Raw genomic sequence first — 21679 nt, 5'->3', positions numbered from 1 at the left:
TAAGTGTTGTCTTTTGAGATCAGTACTATATTTCATAAACCACAGGTCAATGCTTCAGTCAATCTGATGGCAAAATCCTTTGCGACTGATAACTGGAGTAAACACTGTGGTTGTGCAATACATATATTCATATTGATAGCTCCATCTTTGCTCCTCGAGTCCCCTTTACTATGTTTTCACTGGTGCTTCACAACAGTATCATAGATTCAATGTATTCTATCCAATTATAATTGGAGCATTCGGAATCCACTTCTAACCCAATCCCTTCTAACCTGTTCTAAATATAAGAGGTTCATAAGGTACATTCTAGTTTTATGAGAATAATCTCACTTGCATTGCTAAGATGTGAAATACGCAACCTTTGTCCTCACAGTTCTCTAATTTAAGAGAGTTTGCTTTACACACAGCATACCCTGTTGTAGTTAGTATTCAGTCCTGGTCCGGTATATTGCATTTCCATTATTCTAAATACATATGTCAGTATTGAGAGTTGAGTGCATGTTTATGTGCTGTGTTTGTAAATGATCATGTGCTTTAGAGTGCAGTTTTAGAACAGAGTATACAAATTGGTTCATGAATTAGGTGTCCATGTATGTGCACCTATGAGCATTGTGGATGGGTACAGCCTTCGTAAGAACATTGTAAATTTCTGTAGCATGGAAATGTGAGACATATTTCAAGCAAAAGCAGTTGATGAACATGAGTGATTGTTTTATATGTGTGTGTGTGTGTGTGTGTGTGCATACATCACTGTGCATATAAAGATGACTGAAGCCTGTATGGGAGGAAAATCATGCCGAAATTGCTGTCTGAGAACGTGGTTCACACATGTACTTGTAACATTATTGAGAATGTCTGGGTGTGTGATTGGGAATGTGTAAGACAGAACTGAGTTTACACTCATTAATTATGAGTATTTGACAACAATAATGTTCCGTTTAAAAAGAGTCTGTGATATAAGTGTTTCAGGTTGAAATTTAAATTGTTCAATTTTAACTCATTGTTCAAATGTCTCTACTTGACGTGTGTGTGTAAGTGTGGGCTGTGTTAGGAGTAATGTGCATATTTATGAGTTGGACCTTTGTTGGTGCAGAAACGTGTTTGTGTAATGTGTGAGAAGTATTTGTGGAATGTTCATGGGTCAATGTCCCACTCAGTGTGTGACAGTTTGTAGGAAAGTGGAGTGGTGGAGTAGTGTTGGAGAGGAGATTAATGTGACTCAGTGGACAATAAAATCTATATGTAGAATCTGAATTGTGGTTTGAGGATTAATGCAGTGCATGCATTTGTGGTGTATTTAAGTGCAGCTGCAATCATGCATGTGGTGCATTGAAAACATGTGTGTGTTGATTTGTGTCACGTGTTATGACCCTAAATGGGCAAATCCATAATTTGATGTAGAGTTATCCACTTTTTCACAAATATGAACCATGCTCCTTTTCACTTGAAGTCAAGTTGCAATAATGCTGAACTCCACACAGAATTAATTTCACACAAAGACTTAATGAATTACGATCTACCTAAAAACATTCTACGGAAACGTTCTTAACTGCACTGAACCACTTACGACCTTTCCTCACTGATTCTAGTAGCCTTTGCGTTCTGAGTTCTTTCACAGACTGTTGTGAGTGGTCACTCTTGGTTACATGTATACTAAATAGATTTGTAGCACTCAGTTAGAAAGCTTTACACTTTTGACTATACCAGTCTACCCAAATTACTTCTCAGTGTATTGTGTCCTAAGTTCACCACATGCAACCCTCTTTTTGGCACAGTTAAAGACAAATAAATATCTGTTTTAAATATAAAATTTGCCTGATTAGACACCCCATGTCTGAGGTCAGTTGTCCTGCTTTAACCCTATAAACATGGCCCGCTTTTGCATTCATATTGGCTTGCCTCAAATTTATTCAAGCCGCCAATCTAATGGGACTGCGTGGCATGGAAATAAAATAATCTAAACTAATAAGGTGTTTCAAGTACATGTATGTTTTATTTTTAACCTCCACTTTTTAACAATTCAAAGAAATCAGAATTACTGGATATAACCATAGGAAAATTCATGAATGTTTAATTAATTTGTCTAGGTTTCCACCCTCCAGCTTCAGGAATGTCTGCATTACACATTCGCAGTGTGGGAAATGAACTTCCCCTCCATCCATCAACCATCTCCATAAGGTCATCTCCAGCCCCCCTCATGATCACAACTAACTCTTAATTAATTAATATAATCCACTACAAAGAAACTGTAGTGAATGCATGAAGGGGTTATCTTAAACAAATAAAACAATAACGAATACTACTGGACCAACCACTAATCTTGAGTTCTGGAGCAGAGTGCTGCCCAGTATGAAGTGCTTCAATGCCGCATCAGGGGAAGTAAACGCTATATAAATGCAGTTACAATTATAATTACAGTTGTAATTTCAGACTCAAGGTAGGTAAAGTCATCTTTGCCATTTTAATCATATGCCACTTAAACACAATGAAAAAGCCATAGTCTTGAATTCCAACTCACCAGTAGGAGACATAAATGCGTTCTGTTTGTTTAAAAATACCAAGAATAACTGGTGAGGATTAACGCCAATCACATATGTAAAATGCAGGGGCACTGCTTTCAGTTGGCTCCACTTTTGAACATTGGATAATGTGAATGGAACTCCATGACCTTTTTTTTATGTTGAAAAATATAATAAGTGACTAATCTTTATTTGTATTTTCAGAAGTCGAGATTTGACTTGACCTTATCTGTTTGCATGAAGTAATTTTTTTTAACGTATTTCTAAACTGGAAATGGAATAGGATGATCAGTAAAAAGTAAAATTTTCTAATTGTAGATGTCGACGAGTGTTCAGAGAACCCAAATCTGTGTGAAAATGGGCTGTGCCTTAACATCCCTGGAGGATATCGATGCGAATGTGAAATGGGATTTTTACCAAGCCTTGATGGGAAAACATGCCAAGGTAAAGTTTGAATTCCCTAAACAAAATATACTTTCATAACGTTATATTAATTCATATTGAAAGGTAGTAACATTGTGTTCTTTTTTCTGTGATAGGTTGCATTAATCAATGATTTCGCATAGACCTGAGTGCCTAAGGACATAGTAGTTTAGGAACAGGGTAACAAAGGATGTCTTTCCCCAAAAGTAAAATATATTTTAGTGTACTAACATCCAGGCACACATGATCATTCAACCATGGGAGCCTTGGGCTAAAAACACAGTTGACATTTCAACATTGTAGGAAATTGTGTCACCATTTGTGGTGGGCGACTCCTTCCTCAAGGGAAAATCACAACCCTTGTCCGGGTGAACCCTAAAAGTCAATAAATTAACTTGAGCTCACACCCCAGGCAGCTATAGCCTAGAGCTGACAGGCTTAATTTAGCGCAAAGTGTAAAGTTTATATACAGTACGGAAACAGTAATAAAGTCAAAATGCAAAACAATAAAAATTCCAAATCAAATAGAAAAACAAAGTAAAGTTTAATAAACAACATGATCAAAATGCACTGTGCAATGGACTGGGTCCTAGGTGCACCTTGAGATTCGACTCCATTGAGCTTTGGTTAGATACCCCACCCAGGTTGGTCCTGGTCAAAGATTTTACCTTCTGATTTAATCTTTTAAGTCCCAACCCACCAAAGGAGTATACTTCTAAAGCTCCCCAGTACCTCGGGGAAAGTACGTAGAGACTCACACAGTGTCAGACAGAGGCCAAGAGCAGGGTCCAGTTGCCACTGGTCACCTGGGCAGTTGCAGGAAAGACCTCTTGTACCTTGTTGCATCTCTGTAGCTTCCACATGAGGTCAGTCTAATGATGCTTGTAGTCCATTTCTTTATCCTCTGTACAAGAAAGAGCAGGTCTAGTCCTTCAGAGCTCTTCACAGGCAGGAGGTCCAATCCTCAGTAAAAGTTCCCACAGCCAACCCTACCTGCCATTTTCCAAAAATGGCAGATGATTTTAGCCACACTCTACTTGGGCTTGAGGGCTGGGTGTGTGTATGAGAAGTTTTCTATTGTAATCCTGGTGAAATCAGCCAGCCTTTATTTCCACAATCAACCAAGAGACATAAGCCTGGAAGGACAAAGCCAGGTTCATCAGCTGCCAGACTGTGGATACAGAAGAGTTGTCTTGGATACCTGTTTGCCCTTCTTTCATCTGTGCCCGCAGTTTTTATGTGTAAACCAAGCAGACCTGTCAAGTAGGATTTGACACTCAAGCAGAGATTGACACTGTAATGTCGAAAAGGAAGCTCACGGGCCCCACCATGCATATTCTGTTATGTTTGAAGGAGCTATCCTATCCCTGCCCATGCAGGTCAGCCTATCTATTGCTTCCGGGAGGCATTTCACACCTTTTTCACACCTATTTAAATGCTAATCCCTGGTTGGGAGAAGTTTGAGAAGAAATGCAAATTAGCCTCCAGGAAATTCAGGCAAGGAAAATGTATTTTTTCCTTACTAGTCTTGAAAATTAAACTTCATCATTTAATTGGATTTTTTAACAGCCATAGAAAGAGTTGTTTGAATATTTTCCTCGCTAACTAATTCCCTTCCTGTGATACAGAATTAGGATTTTAATCAGTATTCTGGATTTCTATATAGGTCTATATAGGAAAAACAGATTTTGATTGCTTAGTCATTTTGTCATTTTATGTAGGTGGATTACTTCTTTTTCATCCTTTAGTCTTCCTTGGACTTGCTTCATGATATTCATAGGTCAGTATTCTGGTTATGTCATTGGGTGTGATATGCTATCTATGCGATCAGCGGATCCTACAAGCTCCCAAACCAGATTGAAAATCTGGCGTATTATTACACAGTAGAGTAGAACATGAAGCCATTGGAAGCCCTAAGCTGTTTTTAATATCCACTATGGTGGATTGCTCTTAGGGATAAAATTGACACTAGTGGTAAATCCTTTATCAGGGTACCCTAATTGTGTTATCTCTGGTAAAAACAATGCTGTACTTCTTGCCAGTCCAAAACAAGCTCAACTCTGAGCTGCTCTTGTCATGGGTAAAGCTCATAGCTAATTTCAACAGTGTGAAAAACATGAGCTGAAGACTGGTGGGGCATAGTGGCAAATTGGCCTTTCGGCGTATAACTTGCACACCTAGTTGCAATTTAGCGTTGGTGCTGGTTCTCAAGCCAATAAATATCCAATTTCTCCCAATCCCAATGTCCACGACAAGGAAGGCCACACTCGAAGTCTTCTGCTGGTTACATATTTATTCCAAAAGCAAAAGTGAGCACAAACCCCCATCGCATTTCAGTCACCATACCTTGATCACGGGCTAACACTTCATGTCCATGATTTGTGTTTATACCCAAAATCCATGAACCGATGACAACACAAAAATTGGTAAACATCTTTCATCCTAGAAATCAAATATTAATTACTTCAAATAATTGTTACTGACAGATTACCCAATGTGATATTCACTATATAATCCTTGACAAAGCGCTGCAAACAATAAACATAACCTTACAGTGCATGATTGTACTTGTAGTCTATAACGACCCTGTTCCTAAGCGAAGACTACTGTTACAAGTCATAATTGATGATAAGGATTTAGTGCCCATTAACCATGTATCTTTGAAATCAACTGCAGGATTGGCTCAAATCATCAAGATTCTTTATGTTTTAAAGTCAGAAGTATATGATGTTGCTCCAGTTCTTTTTACTCTGTATCCACCCTCCTGTTGACAATGTCTGCCAGGGTCGGAGAAGAGCTATCTAAAAAGGGTTACAGGTTGACTCTTCTCTTGTACAAGGAAAAGATAGGTATAGTAGCGTAATTTAACCAATTCCCCAAAACAGTGTTAACAATTTCACCCACTCCGTTCCTAAGTGCCACTGACAATGAACATGTCCAAGCAGGGCATGATGGTATGCGTATTCTAAACACCCTTGTTCCCCCAGAAAAGACCTTTTATTCTGCATACTAAATGAGAATGAGGCGCAAATACTCATTGATCTGAGTGTTCTACATCCACTACAGAGTCGGTTCCTATCAATCACCTGGATTTGTTATGATCTAAACCCACCTGCTTTCAGAATGGAAATACTTGACCACCCCTACCCCAGGTCTTGTACTTAGAATCCTTATTGCAAGCAAATGCTTATGATAAGCCAAAGTTTATTTACACAATCAAAAATCTTTGCAAATTAGGTAAACTATTATGCATGGAAATGGGGACATTGTGGACTCCTATGCCCTTCTCACCTATCCCCAGGACCTTCTCTTCTACCATGCATTGCATCACATCTTATAGATACATTCATCAAGTGCAATGTATCATCCTAATATGATTAAAACACAATACCAGGAGAATATCAATAATCCCAAAACTGAACCCACCAACAACTAGAAAAAAGCAAAATAGAAAAAGATATGAGAATTAAGATCAAATTGAGAATAAGAAGAATGCCTGTGTTCCTGGAAATTTAAAGTACTTAAAATATACCTGCTAACCACTTCAATATACTGCCGTTGATCTTATAACCTTTTTGCACACCTTTTGACGAAAAGTCGTGTTTTAACGGTCAGAGAAAGATCTACTGCTCCTAACTGGAGTCAAATGAGAAAAGAATATTACAAATGAGAAACCCTCATAGTAGGAGCTGTATATATATATATATATATATATATATATATATATATATATATATATATAAGCATATATATATATATATAAATATATATATATATATATATATATATATATATATATATATATATATATATATATATATTTGATTCCTATCATTGTACTACAGTTATATAATAACACATTAGAACTGTTATTTCTCACTTGCCTTAGAATCTTCTTTGTAAGCCAATGTGGGACTACCATTTGTAGATCTTAGCTACTCCTGATGGTACCATTTTGTTGTTTATGTAAAGAGTTATAGGCTAAATTGGAGCACACTTTTGCCAAGCACCTCAATAATTTCTGGCTTCGCAGAGCAATGGTTCTGGTGTTAGTTCACATGTTTTTTTTTTTCATTCTTATGAATTTTAATTGTAACAGTTAAGAAAAGAATAATTATACTGGTTTAAATTTATGCATATATATTACTTTTGCTGCATTTTTTAAGTATCAGGAAATATTGCAACAACAAGCGTCCTGGAAAAATTCAACTCAAATTGAATTATTGTATAACGTTTAAATATGTTTTATTCCTAATATTTTAGATATTGATGAGTGCACTCTTGCCAATATATGTGTGTTTGGTACTTGCAAGAACCTTCCTGGCTTCTTCCAGTGTGAGTGTGACTCAGGATACGAATTGGACAGAAGTGGTGGGAACTGTACAGGTAAGAATCTTTACATCAAACTCTTTTTATTCTATTCTATTGCAAAGAAACTGGAGTGAATGCATGGAATGATTTTCATGTGAGCACAAACCACATCCCAATACTAATCTCAATAATAATCAATAAAGAGTGGATTAACCACTATTTGTGGGCTTTGGAGTAGTGTGCTGGTGGCATAAAGTGATTCAATACATTGTCAGGGGTAGTAAGTGTTGTCTCCATCTAATTACAATACAGTACTCTAGGAAATGGGTTCTGCTTATTTAATTCCCCTGATTTGTTTTACTTTTTGACCACCCAGTTTTGGACTTTCACTGTGAGTGAGTTTCACTACCTGTGTCTCACTCAGAACATCACAGAAAAGCTGCACCACTGTTGTTTCACAATACTTAGACCTGGAGGGACTTCTGTGGGCTAACCCCCAACTGCGCTGACACACAGGTTGCCAGGAGGTCGTGAGGCCTGAGAGGTGTGTTAGGGAGGGTGTCCTATTTTTTTGGCTCTGGGGGCTATGATAGATGCCCCTCAAACAGCAGAGAACATCAACAGCACGGGCACCAGACAGGTGTAGTGAAAGGAGCCTTAGAAATCAAGCTTCCTAACAAAAAGAACATTTAAAGGCTTGGAGGCTTGAAGGAAATGCTCCTGGGCCCAGACCACACTGATGTTATCTCTCTACCCTTGGCCATGTGAGCGAGAGGGCAAGTAGGATGCCGGCTTTGCACCAGCACCTGATGCAGGCAACCATTCTTAAGGGTAGTCCCCTGGTGTTCCTTCTCTATCAAACTGGACACCTGAAAGGTTAGTGACAGTGGTGGAGGATTTTTTGGGAAAACTTAGAAAGTTGTCTTATTTGAGCTTTTGTCTCACCCTTGGGTTCTCCCTCCTGGCATGCATGGTGCTTGTAATTGAATCTCGCTACTGACTGGGCCTCTGGGGAGCCAGTGGGTGTGGGTGTGAGGTAGGGCATAGTGTTTATATCAGAATACCATGCTGCAATGTGGTGGTTGCTGGGGTGTGCCCTTTCACAGGAAGTGAGCTTTGTTAGGCGAGTAGAAACTTTTTAAGTATCAACATTTAATGAACTCCTACCAAAACAGATTCATACAGTCCTGACTGGAGTTCATTAGCTAGAAGTAAGAGGCTGTGGCACTTTTGTAGCCTTATAAGACAGCAAGGCGAAGGAAGTTGCACAGAGGTTAGAGGGGAGGAGGTAAGAGTATGAGTCTGAAGTTTAAGATCAGCTTTTGGTCCAATGTATTTGTGATGTCCATGGCATTAGAAAAGCAACTGAATAGAGAACTAGTTCCCTGTTCTAACTTGTGCTATGTTGTGCACTCTTGTGAAAAGAGCACAACAAGTCATTTTAGCACAGTGGGGAAGCTGTTGAGAAGTATAAGGAGAAGAATCCTTATCTAAGTTCCATTCCTAGGTGACCTTTAGAGCTCCCTAATGCCCCTAAATAGGAACAAAAATACCAGAGGGGGCAGGGATTACTAATAATTGCATATGGGGATTAAAAAAAGAGATTTGAGAAAAACTTCCTGTGGTGAAGAGGGGAAATATTTGGGCACATCACTGCAGCATGTTAGTTCACCTAAGGAGCAGAGATGTGAGATTGATCCAGGGGCAAGGTAATTTTCTTATGTAGGAGTGACCCTTAGCAAAATAATATTCAGTTGCCTGAAAATTGTTATGTGTGTCTAAACCAAGACTGGGAAGACCCAGATGGGGATATTAGTGATGTAGGTTAGGGCGAGTTCCTCCCAGTCAGCCTATGGGTTCTCTCCTGGAATATTTATGGGTTCACAAAGCTTGAAGAAATATGCTGAAGGATAACATGATTTTTGCATTCCAGGAGACTTGATGGACTGGCACCTATTCTAAATTTGACTGCATTGTGCAGATTACATCCCAGGACATGGTTGGCTGCTAGATATTAATCCATAAAGGCAGCGGACTGGATAGGAGTGTTCTATCTTCTATGGCTCCAGAAGAATGCTTGTTTGAATTCATGAGTGGCCTGTGTAAGGGCACACAAGATGAAAGTAAGAAAGACGTGTACATAGTTAAAGAAGACATTCTAGGATAATTGTGTGCAAGATCCTTGAAAATTATAATTTCATCAATCAATGTAATAGGGGCAGCAGGCCCTGATGATCTGCCAGCAAGATTAATTAAAAGCAGCATACAGTAGTGGACAAGATTATTTAAGATTGCTTTTAAATAATTTGCAGAATTAGAGTGTTTCCCAGATAGCTGGAAAGGTGCAATCATTAAGCCCATACTGAAGAAATATAATCCTTCTGATCCAAAGAAATACTGATTGATTAGTCTGATAGATGTGGGAGCGAAAGCATTTACTCCAATATATGAAAGATTGGATTGACTCTAATAACCTCATCCCAGTAAAGCAGGGAGGATTTAAAGAAGTCCACTCAACAACTAATCATTGTTTTAGACTCTAGACCATGGCCCAGAAAGGAAGCAAACCAGGAAAAAAGGACATTTTCATTGTTCAATTGTGGATTTTCACACAGCGTCTGATCTAGTAAATCACCCGATCCTGTGGCATAAATTTGAAAGTATGAAGATACCAAAGGGACTGCTGGTTGCTTTCTCATCAATGTGTAATCCAGGAATAGCCGGACCTTTAAGTTGCCAATCATGTAGGAGCTACACCATCTGTCCTTCTTCAAATTATTGCCTTAGTCAACACAATTCAGCAATTTAGCAATGACAGGTCTAGGAACATTAACCTTTGGTGGTGGTGGCACCGGGGCCCTGCATGCTCTCTCAGTGAAGATAAAAATTGATAGTTCATTAAGTACCACAGCTGTGCTTAGCCATTCTTCCAGGAGCAATTAGATACTCAGCCATAATTCTTTTCTTAAAGTTCCATAGTTCTAGTATTGCTTCTCCTTGACTTTCCTCCTTGTACTTTATGCTTGTCACTCTAGAAAGAGTACTCTTTCTTTTAGATCTGAGACTTTCTTCTGGATTTTTCGGACCCTATTCTCAATAAATGCAGTGGTAGGTGGAGAAGTGTTAAAGTGATGGGGAGTAAAATGATTACTTGGGCACTATTTTTGTAGAGTGAGGAAAGGCTAAAGATGTTTTTTTTCTCAGCATTTCCCCAATCTGATAACATTATTCTCACACACAGAATACAAATAATCATTTCATGCTCCACCACTTTAACTTTTCACCAGTTCCACTCTGATATTTTTCACTGGTAGCAGGTAGATATAAATCTGCACAATGTCTGTCTTGGACTATATAGTAGTACAGGTCTCATGTATTGTCTGTAGGATAAGGTATAACTGATCGGGGTTTTTGTTTTTGATAGAACCATATAAGTGATCACTTGAGAACATCTTCCCATCTTAATCTCACCTACCAGGTATTCATATTAGCATAGGTGCCTCTACATTCAGGTAGGGCTTCTCTATTACTCTCCTCCATATGAAATCTGGATTGGCAAAGTAGGCATCACATTTAATCAGGTATCTTCTAGAGTCTCTCCTCACCTTCTTTCTGATAAATGTGGGGGAGAGTAGCCCTTCTCTTTGGTATTAGTGGGATGGTGGTTTCCTCTAATCCTGCCTTTAGCACTGTTCACATTGCCACAGGGAACCAGCTGCCATACTGGGCAAGATACACTTCATACTGCCCTTTCAGTTGCCTGATATGTATGTGAAGCGATCCCCTACAGCCAGCACAGTAGCTGCAATGAACCTAGCTGCATTTGAGACACTTCACATGTCCGCTCCTAGTTCTCAGGAGCAGTCTGTCAAAGCCATTCAATTGCTTAGAGCTCTCTGGATCCAGCACTTCTCAGTCACCAGATCTCTACTACTCAATTCTTTCTCTCCTCAGCTTCTGCTATTTGTGAACTTTCAATGCCACAGGGAGCTTAGGAGCTGCACCCTATCTTTTCTAATTAGCCCTTTGCAAAGAAGTGTTTGGGCCTTCCCATTACTTTTGTAAGCAGTACCACCTTCTTTCCACCTCTTTGCTGCCTTTTCAGGCACCCTGCCCTCTGTTGCCTGTTGCAGCCCACTCTACAGGAGAGAAGGTATAGGAAGAGCGATTACGTATTGACGATCTATGCCCAGGACATAGCTTTTCTGGCTCCAATTCACCATTTATGGCCTGGTCCAACTGATGGTCCCAGAATAGCCCCGCTTGTTTGCTGTTGTATCATAGAAAGAGGAGAAGGGTCTTCTGATGCACTGCAGCATCAGTCACACAGTTCTAACATACACAGGTACTGTCAATGCCACACTGCCTCTAAATCTCACAGCAGCTATTTGTGGGAAATAGATGACTTCTCGCATTGCAGATAATACATGTATTAGTGGAGGAGTTACGTCCTTTGAATCCTTTTTTTGGACACTCCTCTATTTAATGCTCAGATGAATGCAAAGCAGGCACAATGTTGTTTTTCGGCCCGCTCTGTATTTAGTTTGTTTTTCACAAAAAAACTCCCAAAGCAGAATTTATTTGTGAAAAACCTAACAACGACCTAGACATTCAGGGAGTTTTGAGTCTGTGTTTACGCTGCCTTGGAAAATCAGGGATGACACTCCATCACTGTGATCTTGCAGCCCAGTGGGGGACATGCTGTCAGATGAAAGTTTTCTGCTAGAGGTAAAAGCTGAGTCTCAGTGGTCTCCTGACTAAGTGAGGTGGGGAGTCAGTGTTTGGAGGAGCAGGAACATTGCCAGTGAGTGTATGACAGTGCTCCCAACCACTAAAAAAAGCCCTGAATTCTAAGTAATAAATCAGCAATAATGTCATATAAACAGCATTGTTTGGTTACTAATGTATTAGTTTTGAAGTATTTCATAGAGAGTGCTATTATTGCCCTCTTCCAAGGTAGCTAATAATGAATACCACCCTCTACCTAAGGTGTTAACTACTATTAAATGCCCGGCCAGCAATTATGGGTGCATAATGAGAGTAGGGGCATTTAAAAGCTATATATACTGATAGTATGTTGACAATAGGTCTGTTGGCATATGTCCTCCGAATCTGACCAAACACAGGTAAAAAACATACCCACTGCCTCTGTATGCCTGCTTTTGGTCATGTGTCACATTGAGAAGAAGGAATTGTCTTGTATGCCCTTTTGCATGCCATAATTGTGGTGTACTTTGATGTCAATGTTCCTGTGTTTTAGACGTGAATGAATGTGCAGACCCCACAACCTGCATCAGTGGAAGCTGTGAAAATACACCAGGCAGTTACACCTGTGAATGCCCTCCTGACTTTGAGCTGAACCCAACACGTGTTGGCTGTGTGGGTAAGATATTCCTCTTATGTTTTTACTATAGGAAATATAACATAATCGCTACACTGTTTTCTGTTGTTGTGTTGTATTTGCTGCAAAAACAGGCACAGACATGGCTATCCTCCTTCCGTGAAACAAATCACCTGTGATTTGTGTCCGGGTGCTTGCTTGCCTGTTCAGCAGGGACTTAGCCAAAGATAACAAATAAAATTGCCAAATGCTTTTTATCCAAACGTATGTAATGCTTAGATTTGTCTATCAGACTTTCTATACAAGGTCCTATAATGGCCTCCAACTATGCCCATCTTGAAAAAAATGGTTTATCTCATTCAAACCATTTTTATTTTTTCCGCAACATGTTCAATGTGAAGCAGTAGATCAACAAACCCAACCAGACCTCATCAGACAAATATATATTCTGGAATCCTTGTAGAAGTTGCACTGGCACAGCCTCCTCATCTCAAATAATCAAGAAGTTATGTCTGTGTTTCACATTATTTGAATATAATAATGGCCACTTAGTATAGAAGCGTGCATGCTTGGGGGGTTGTACACTATTTCTAAACCCATAATCAGGATGTTTTGCAGTGACTCTTCCTCCCTTGTAGCCTCTGAGCACCATCCACTGATAGCTGGATTACTGCAAAGGTCCCAAAATCAGCCTCTCTTCAGTGTTTGAGGAGTCCTCCAGGAGGCAAAAAACTATTTGTCTAGAGCTCTCAAAGTGCTATTCCAGTATTATAGAGCACATTCCCTGTCAAGGAAACCCATGTGTCTGGGGAGCTCAGGCCCCTTAGTCCCATCATCCTGTGGACACTGTGTAGGACTAAAAGGCCCATCATGAACTTTGTGGAGGAGGTAAATTATCACATTGAGGTATTCAGGTTCTCCTGTACCTCACTATAGGATGCTCACCTAATGCCTGCCCATCCTTCTCTGCTAGTTATTTGTAATTATTGGTGATACAAAATTGGCTACACACTACTTGTGGTCCCCAATGTGCTTATACAAAGAGCCAGGTCATCAGCTTCTTGTGAAACTCAAGAAGTGAGGAGGAGGCTCTGATGTGTTGAGGGAGGTGGTTCCATGTCTTGGGTGTGATGTAGGAGAAAGAGCAACCTCCAGTTTTGCATCTGTGGGTATGGGGAATGTGTGAAGGTGAGAGTGAGGCAGAGAGTAGGTGTCTGGTGAATTGGTGAAAGTGTATTTGGCTGTTCAGGTATTCTGGTCATGTGTTGTTTAGAGCTTTGTATGTGTGCATGAGAAGTTTTAATTGGCAGTGCTTGTGAACGGGGAGCTACTGAAGCTTCCGAAGGTGTGGTGTGATGTGGGTGCATGTGTGGGGGTCAACTATGAGTCTTGCAGCAGTGCTCTGGTCAGTCTGAATTCTGTGTAGGGGTTGTTTGAAGATTCTGGCACAGAAAGTGTTGCCATAGTCCAGTCTACTTGTGATGAGCTCTTGCTTGATAGGCCATCTGGTGTTCTGAGCAACCATTTGAAGAATATTCTCAGCATACCTAGAATGTGGAAGTAGGAGGTGCATAAGGCGTTGACTTGAGCCAGCATGTTGAGCTTGTCATTTAGGATTATCCCTATATTTCTTGTGAGGTCTGTGGGTGTGGGTCCTAGCTCCGGTGGCCACCAAGTGGATTGTATTGGGGGGGGGCCTAGTTGCCAAAGACCAGTAGTTCTGTCTTGTTGAAGTTGAGCCGCAGGCAATTTGGTTTGCATTCAGTATGCTACCATCATCCTGCAGTTGATGAAGATGGTTCTGATGATGGTTGTTATGGCTGTCAAGGAGAGAGTGAGTTGGGTGTCATCAACATAGGAGATGATGGTGATGTTTTGTGATCGGATGATGTTGCAGAGTGGTGTCATGTATATGTTGAAAAGGGTGGGGCTAAGAGATGATCCCTGTTGGACTCCCCAAATCAATTTCTTTGTCTCGGATGTGAAGGATGGTCGAGCAGGATGAGGGCCGCTGTTTCTTCTCAGTCCCGGATGGCTCAAATCTCATTGGTGGCTGCAATGAGTACTGTGGTTCTTTATGAATCGTGGTTGAGTGTTGTCTAGAAGATGGTTACGTTTGCGGTGAGTTGTGGAAAGTGGCAGACGTGTTGGAGTTGTTGATGATGTTGGTCAGGGTGGTGCTGACTGGTGATGGTGGGTAGGTTAGCAACGAGTTCTCTGGGTTTGGTTTGGTTTGGTGTACAAAGTTGTTGTAGGTGTTTGCGATTTTACTGTGGGAAGAAGTTGAATAGGGAGAGATGTTGGTCGCAGTAGGGAGCTGGTAGGGAGCGATGTTGGCCACAGAGGCACGATGTTGCTTAAACCTTTGAGGAGTGCTGTGGAGCAGGGATCGTTATAGTCTTCCAGGAAAAGGTTGGGGTCACTGAAGAGAATGTAGGCTCTGGAGTCAATGGTGAGAGTAGCAACAAAACGTTTGATGAGGTTAGTAAAGGTGGCTCATGGTCCGGGTGGTCTGTAGGTGAGGATTTCTTCAGGCTGAAGTTTACTGAGATTTGCAACTTGATGTGCAAGTGTTCTATGAATGGAGAAGCATTCTTTGTGGATACTAGGGAGCATATTTATACTCTGTTTGCGCCGGATTTGTGCAAACTTAACTCCATATTTATACTTTGACGCTAGACCCGCCTAGCGCCCCATTTATGGAGTGAGAGTCATTTTTTCACTTTGGAAACCTACCTTTCGTTAATGACATGGGCATAAAATTACTCTAACACATTTGCGCCTTACTTATACTCACAATAATGACGCGTGGGAGGGCCTTAAAAAATTACTCTAAACCGGTTTCAGGGCAGGGTCAGGGCAGGAGTCAGACCTGGGTCAGGGCAGGAGTTAAATGACCTGTGGGCTCATTTCCATTGTCTCTGACCATGGAAGCAGTCCACAGGTACCCTTCCCTGCCCCCAGGGACACCCCCTGCCACCCTCGCCCACCCCTGGAGGACACCCATGGATGGGGGGAACCCATCTACAGTAAGTAGAGGTAAAAAAAAAATTTCCGTAGAAGTGGCACAGGGGGGCCTAACTTGGGCCCCCCTACATGCCACTGTGCCCAATGGCACAACCCCCAGTCTTCCCTATGCCTCCGCTGCCCAGTTAGAGTTATTTATTTTGGCGCTAACCAGGCTGCAGCGCCGGCTACCGTCATTCCATAAATATGGCGCCCGGCTGGTGTGTTGGAATTGTGGTAACCGGAGTTATACTTTTTGATGCAAATCTATGCTAGTGCAGATTTGCGTCAAAAAGTATAAATATGGGGCTAGATGTTTGACTGATTCTTTGTAGATGATAGTGAGTCCTCCTTTTGGCTTGTGAAGGTGGTCTTATAGAGTGATCTTGTAGCCCACTGGCATTGCCATGGCGATGTTAAGAGCCAGTGAGGGGTTAAACCATGTCTCTGTGATAAAGAGGATGTCAGGTGTGTCACTACTCAGTATGTCCCATATTTCAGTTGTGTGTTTGCTGAATGACCTTGTGTTGAGAATCATGCATGTGAGTGGGTGTTGACGTGGGCGTTTGCTGAGGTGTGTGGTGTAGGGTGAGGGGGTAGACAGTGTTGGTGCTTGTGTTGCATGTGTGTTGGGAGGGGTGTGGAGGGCTTTGTTAGTATTTGCATGAGGGGTGTGTGTGTGTGTGTGTGTGTGTGTGGAGCTGCTGGAAAACCGGCAGTAGATGCAGGTGAAAGCTCTTACCATTGTATGAAGCTCTGCACAGCAGCAGTTGGGGGAACAGCGTTCAGGGTCAAGTAAGCTAAGGAGTACTGTGGAATATTTCTGGGTGGAGATCATACCAAGGTTCCTGGTGCTGGGTGCTATTCCAGCAAGAACAGGCCCAGGAGGGCTTGCCTTTGTTGAACATAGTACGCTAACGTCTGGAAAAATAAATACACCAACGTAAAATGAAAACTTTTACGAAAACCACTGCCTCTGATTCTAGATTGCGGGGACCCTGGGAATCTGCATATGAAATACAGATCCACAGATATAGGAAAACAAGGGAACTGTGTACAGTGGCATACTCCACTACCTCTGGGGACACCTCCTCTCCTTATCCCACAGAGGAGCAATTTCGCAACAACAGGCACATATTACTGCATCCAAAAGCACTTGGAAGCCAAATAATTGAAAGGCTTGCACCATATAGTGCATGCACTATCTGCTAAGTAACATGGCATAAAAGGTAACACTAAAATATATTTTGAAAAGCCTTGACAATTATGCTAACTTAAGATCAAGAGAGTAAACAAACTATGAAAGGTTAATTTTAAATATTTTCTTTCATAAGTCTGTTTTTTTAATCAAGTAATCTTGGTGCCTCAGTCAAGTGACCGTGGGTCTTAATTTTCCTTTGCTCTAATGTCAGCAAACTTACTGAGTGAAAAAAATATCAAAAATAATTACTCATTTTATAGATAAAACCAAATCTATGGAGAAATCACCTAGCGTTATTTAACATTTTGACACAGCTGAAATTTGCATTTGTTTTTGTTGAAGAAAAATTCTGTGGAATATATGAAGTAGGTGTTTCAGGCTTTTTTTATCTTTTATTTTTCAAATTTTAAGAAAGCAACAAAATATAAAGCAGTGCAGTATTTTCTGCATCACAATAGTACAATCAGGTATTATGAAATCCTCAGTAATTGAGAGCAATGTGGCAGGTATATATAGTAGAACAGTGACCCCCACATAGTCCATTAAGTGAGGTCCCTAACTATTCGAACCTTGAGTACAGAGACATGTTGTTGAATCACTGGTGGTCAGCATCCCCACCAAGGTAGGTATGTTGTGGGCTACAGATGTCCCTTGGATGGGATGCACACAGGATCCTATTCACATGCACCTCTTGCTGTTCTTAACATATACACCAGTCCCTCAAACAGTCCTCACATTGCAGAGGCCTGTCTGTACCCCAAGTCATGGCAACCCTGCACTTGCCCAACAACATGTCTGTAGAAAATGGATTATTGTATCACTGACACAATATTGTTGTTAACAATCTTGTTGACAAAATATTTGTCAAAGGTTTTGTTTACCACAATATTATGCTCCTATCCTTACAGTAAGAACTAAAATATTGGAACAAAAATCTCACTAGTATCATCATAAATATACCAAAATATTGATTTTTTTTATATAAATAGATTTTAAAGTACATAAATGTAAAATATTTTAATATATACATTTAATACAATTTAAATTAAATACATTCCACTCATATTTAATATTATATATAAATATATGCTTATATAAATAGACAAATACATATACAGATGTTTGTACTTATATACATATATTCATATAAATATATAAAGATATTACATTGAAAGCATATACATACACAATAAAATACTACAAAATAAACAATTCAATAGCAAAAAAATATATTCATTAATTTAGGCAATGAATAAAATATTTAACATTTCAAACCCAAAAAAACACATTTACTAATAATACTATAAACATTAATATAAATTAAAAAATGAAAATAAAGGATGTAAACTATTAAATAAATAATGCTAAAAATCTATTTAACCAACATTATGGAATAATAGGAGGCTAAGAATATTAAATATACTATTCTGACTCTAGTTTATACAACATTAAGGAAAGTGTTGGACTTCCGAGGGCTTAGATTTAGTATTCCTACTCCAGGCACTGCAATAGTAGGGAAAGTGATAGACTCAGAAGAGGTTAGATTTACTTTTCGTACTCCAGTCAGTACAAAAGTTGGGAAAGCATCGGAGTTCAGAGGGGTTAAATTTGCTATTCCCACTCTAGTCACTGCAATAGTAGGGAAAGTGTTGGTCTTCGAACGGGTTAAATGTACTATTCCTATTCCAAACAGCGCAACGGTAGGGAAAATGTTGGACTTTAGAGGTGTCAAATGTACTATTCCCACTCAAGTCTGTGCAACTGCAGGGAAATCATTGGATTTGGAAAGTGTTAAACGTACTATTCCCACTCCAAGCAGCGCACCAGTAGGGAAAGTGATGGACTTCGGAGGGATAAGATGGTTGGACTTCCAATTAAATTTACTATGCCTACCCATAACAACACAACAGTAGGGAAAATGTTGGAGTTCGGAGGAGTTACACTTACTGTTCTCATTCCAAATAGTGCAACAGTAGGGAAAATGTTGAACTGTGAAGAGGTTAATTTTATAACTCCTACTGCAAGCTAAGCAAGGGTAAGGAAAGTACTTCACTGCAAACATAATACATACATGAATAGCCTCATGAATGTAGAAAAAATATTAAACTGATAGTATCAAAGTTAATAATTAACAAGACAAAATATATATGTATTTAAAAAACAATCAATTTATGGTATGACTGTTTAATAATCTCATTTAAGACATAAATAATTGTTTTTCAATTATTAATTAACTTCCTGTCCCCTACACGTGTAGCAGCCTGCACTTAAAATATTAGTATTCCATAACTTACTTATTTAAAATCAATTACATAAATAATTTAAAATGATTCATTATTCAATAATTAATTGATACTTAATTAATGTGTCACACTAAACCCCGCCAAACCTAGCATCCTACATCTAAAATATAAGCAAATTAAAAGTATTCCATGATTTGTATTAGAAATTCATTTAAATAATTATTATGCAAATAATTATTATTTAGTTAATGATTACTTAAATACTTGCCTCCCTATACCCCTAAAAACCAACCAGCCAACATTAACTAGTATTCCATAATTTAAATTTACATAATTAAAAACCAATTAAATGATTATTTTACAATTAACATTTAGTTGTTAATTATTATTTAATTATCCTAGATCCCTACAACACAGCAGTCGGGTACTAAATTCTAAGTAAATTAATAAGTATTCCATAAATTGCATAAGTGATGACAAATTAAATAATTAATTAACAATATCAATTAATTGTTAATCAATTATTACTTAATTTACTTCCCACACTATACCCCACAAACCTAAGAGCCTGCAAATAGCATATAATGAAATAAATTAAAATTGCATAATTTACATGATAAAAATCAATCATATAATTAAATAAAATATATTAAATAATTCCTAATTAATTAATACCTAATTAGCTTCCCATCCTATCCCACTACAAACCCAACAACCTGCTATGACAATATAAATTACTATTAATAATTACATAAAACATTCTAAATGACTAAAATTAATATATCCATCAAAACACATTAAAAAAACGATACTTTTAACAACTAGATTAATGAAAACTATATTAAAAACATTGATATTCTTTAAAAGGATATTGCTTACCTCAAAAAATGACATTTTTGTCCACGGTATTTCTGCACCATGATTGTGTTCCACAATATTTAGTTTCCGATAAGTATGTCTCCTGATATTTTAAACTAAGTATTTTTCTAAACACCTTCTTATTTGGGATGGATCACTGTCCACCTCAAGAAATAATAACACTCCTTGTGAACCCTCAAAGTCATTAAATTAACCTGAGCTGAGACCCTGGTATCTATGGCACAGAGCAGACGAGCGCACCTTAGGACAATGTGTAAAGTATTTAGGCGGTACCAAAACAATAATAAAGTCAAAACACAAGTAATAAAAATCCCAATCGAAATAGAGAACTAGATTAAAATATAATGAACAACATTTCAAAAATCCGATAAGGGTAACTGCAGAATGCATAAGAAGAAATAACACCAAAAAAGCGCAAAGCGCCAATGATAGTTTACAAAAGTGATCAGGACCAGGGAGTGATTTGGGGCTGACTGCAATGGGCCCGAGTTGGGCTTGCGCATGCCGCACCATATAGCCTAGGGTCACGGCAGCCCCCTCATCCCCTATCATCTCACCGCGGTGTTACTGCCATGGGTCTATGTGAGACGGTCATGGCTATTTCAGTCACGAGTCCCCAGAAAAGGCTAGTAGGGTGTGAGTGAGTCCCAGAGCCCTGGAGAATCAGTCTGTGCTTTGTTTATTCCAGGGATAGAGCAGGTCTCAGGCAGCAGGCTTCCTCCGGCACACCTCACAAACCCTACACTGACAAACAGGTCAGCGGCCATCTGCCGTAGCCCAGGCCCCTCTGGCATTTGGGACACAACAGTGATGGTACTAGATGGCCAAATAAGGATGATATTTGAAACAGCTAGTTGCCTTGGCTGTCTGAGCTGACTTAGGACGTGGCTATCTTGTTCAGCACTCTCTGGCACATTCTTTATTTTAGGTTTTGAGAGACAGGTACGTAGAAGAGGACAGCTCCGACCACCCTTGCAACATAGCTCTGCCATTAATCTAATCAACGATGAAGCTGAATGACCCTACTGTCTGGAATATGAATGCTTTTCCCCCTTAGGCCCTGATTACTAGCTGGCCATTACATTCCATTATGTGTGGATACTGCTGTTTCTGCACATATTGGAAATACTAGCACTACAGTAAAAATCTCATTTTGTAGATGCATTCTGGCAGATCACATTTATTGTTGGAAAAATGCCCTGTAAATACTAGAAGATTTTGGTGCGGTAAGAACAAAAATCAGCATGTTATTCCTCATTATTAGGGATGTTTATCATACCTGATAAATGTTGCTGCATCAGATCACTTACTGTCACCATTTTTGATATTGACATCAGAGAGACCAGTGACTAGTTAATTATTAAGGACCTCATTACGAGGCTGACATGCCCACCGTCAGCCCATCAGCCCCGTGGTGAGAAGGCCGCCGTGGACATGGAGGTCTTCTCTCAGTGCCTATTATGACTTTCCCACAAGGCTGAAGGGGAACCAAGGTTCCCATCCTTCTGCCCAGTCGGAAAGGTGTAGCAGCATTGTTCCCGGGTCATAATCGAGCAGGCGGCAATGTTGCTACACACAGGGTGCACCAGCACCCTTGAAATGTGCACTGTGCAAAGCAGACAGTACACATTTCAAGGATGCTGGGCTGTGGACCCTCTGCACTTGTTGTCTCCCAGCTTTTTCATGGTGGGAAAACCACCATGAAAAGGCTGGTGGAGAACAAAGTTGTAATCAGCATGGCGGTGCTCTGTGCAGC

At 39.7% G+C, this 21679-nt stretch overlaps 1 protein-coding gene across 1 annotated transcript in view; it reads left to right on the top strand.

Moving 5' to 3' along the window:
• FBN1 (fibrillin 1) overlaps window positions 1-21679 on the top strand; it is a 780541-nt gene that overhangs the window by 580729 nt on the left and 178133 nt on the right. Inside the window, exons 34-36 of the mRNA XM_069222499.1 lie at window positions 2838-2963; window positions 7206-7328; window positions 12514-12636. Of these exons, the coding sequence (XP_069078600.1) occupies window positions 2838-2963; window positions 7206-7328; window positions 12514-12636 (372 nt within the window). The remainder of the gene's footprint in view (window positions 1-2837; window positions 2964-7205; window positions 7329-12513; window positions 12637-21679) is intronic.

Source organism: Pleurodeles waltl, chromosome 3_1 (genome assembly GCF_031143425.1).
Source record: "Pleurodeles waltl isolate 20211129_DDA chromosome 3_1, aPleWal1.hap1.20221129, whole genome shotgun sequence".
Taxonomy (NCBI): Eukaryota; Metazoa; Chordata; class Amphibia; order Caudata; family Salamandridae; genus Pleurodeles; species Pleurodeles waltl.
The sequence above is the reverse complement of the archived record's forward strand: the minus strand, read 5'-3'. Positions and strand labels throughout refer to the sequence as shown.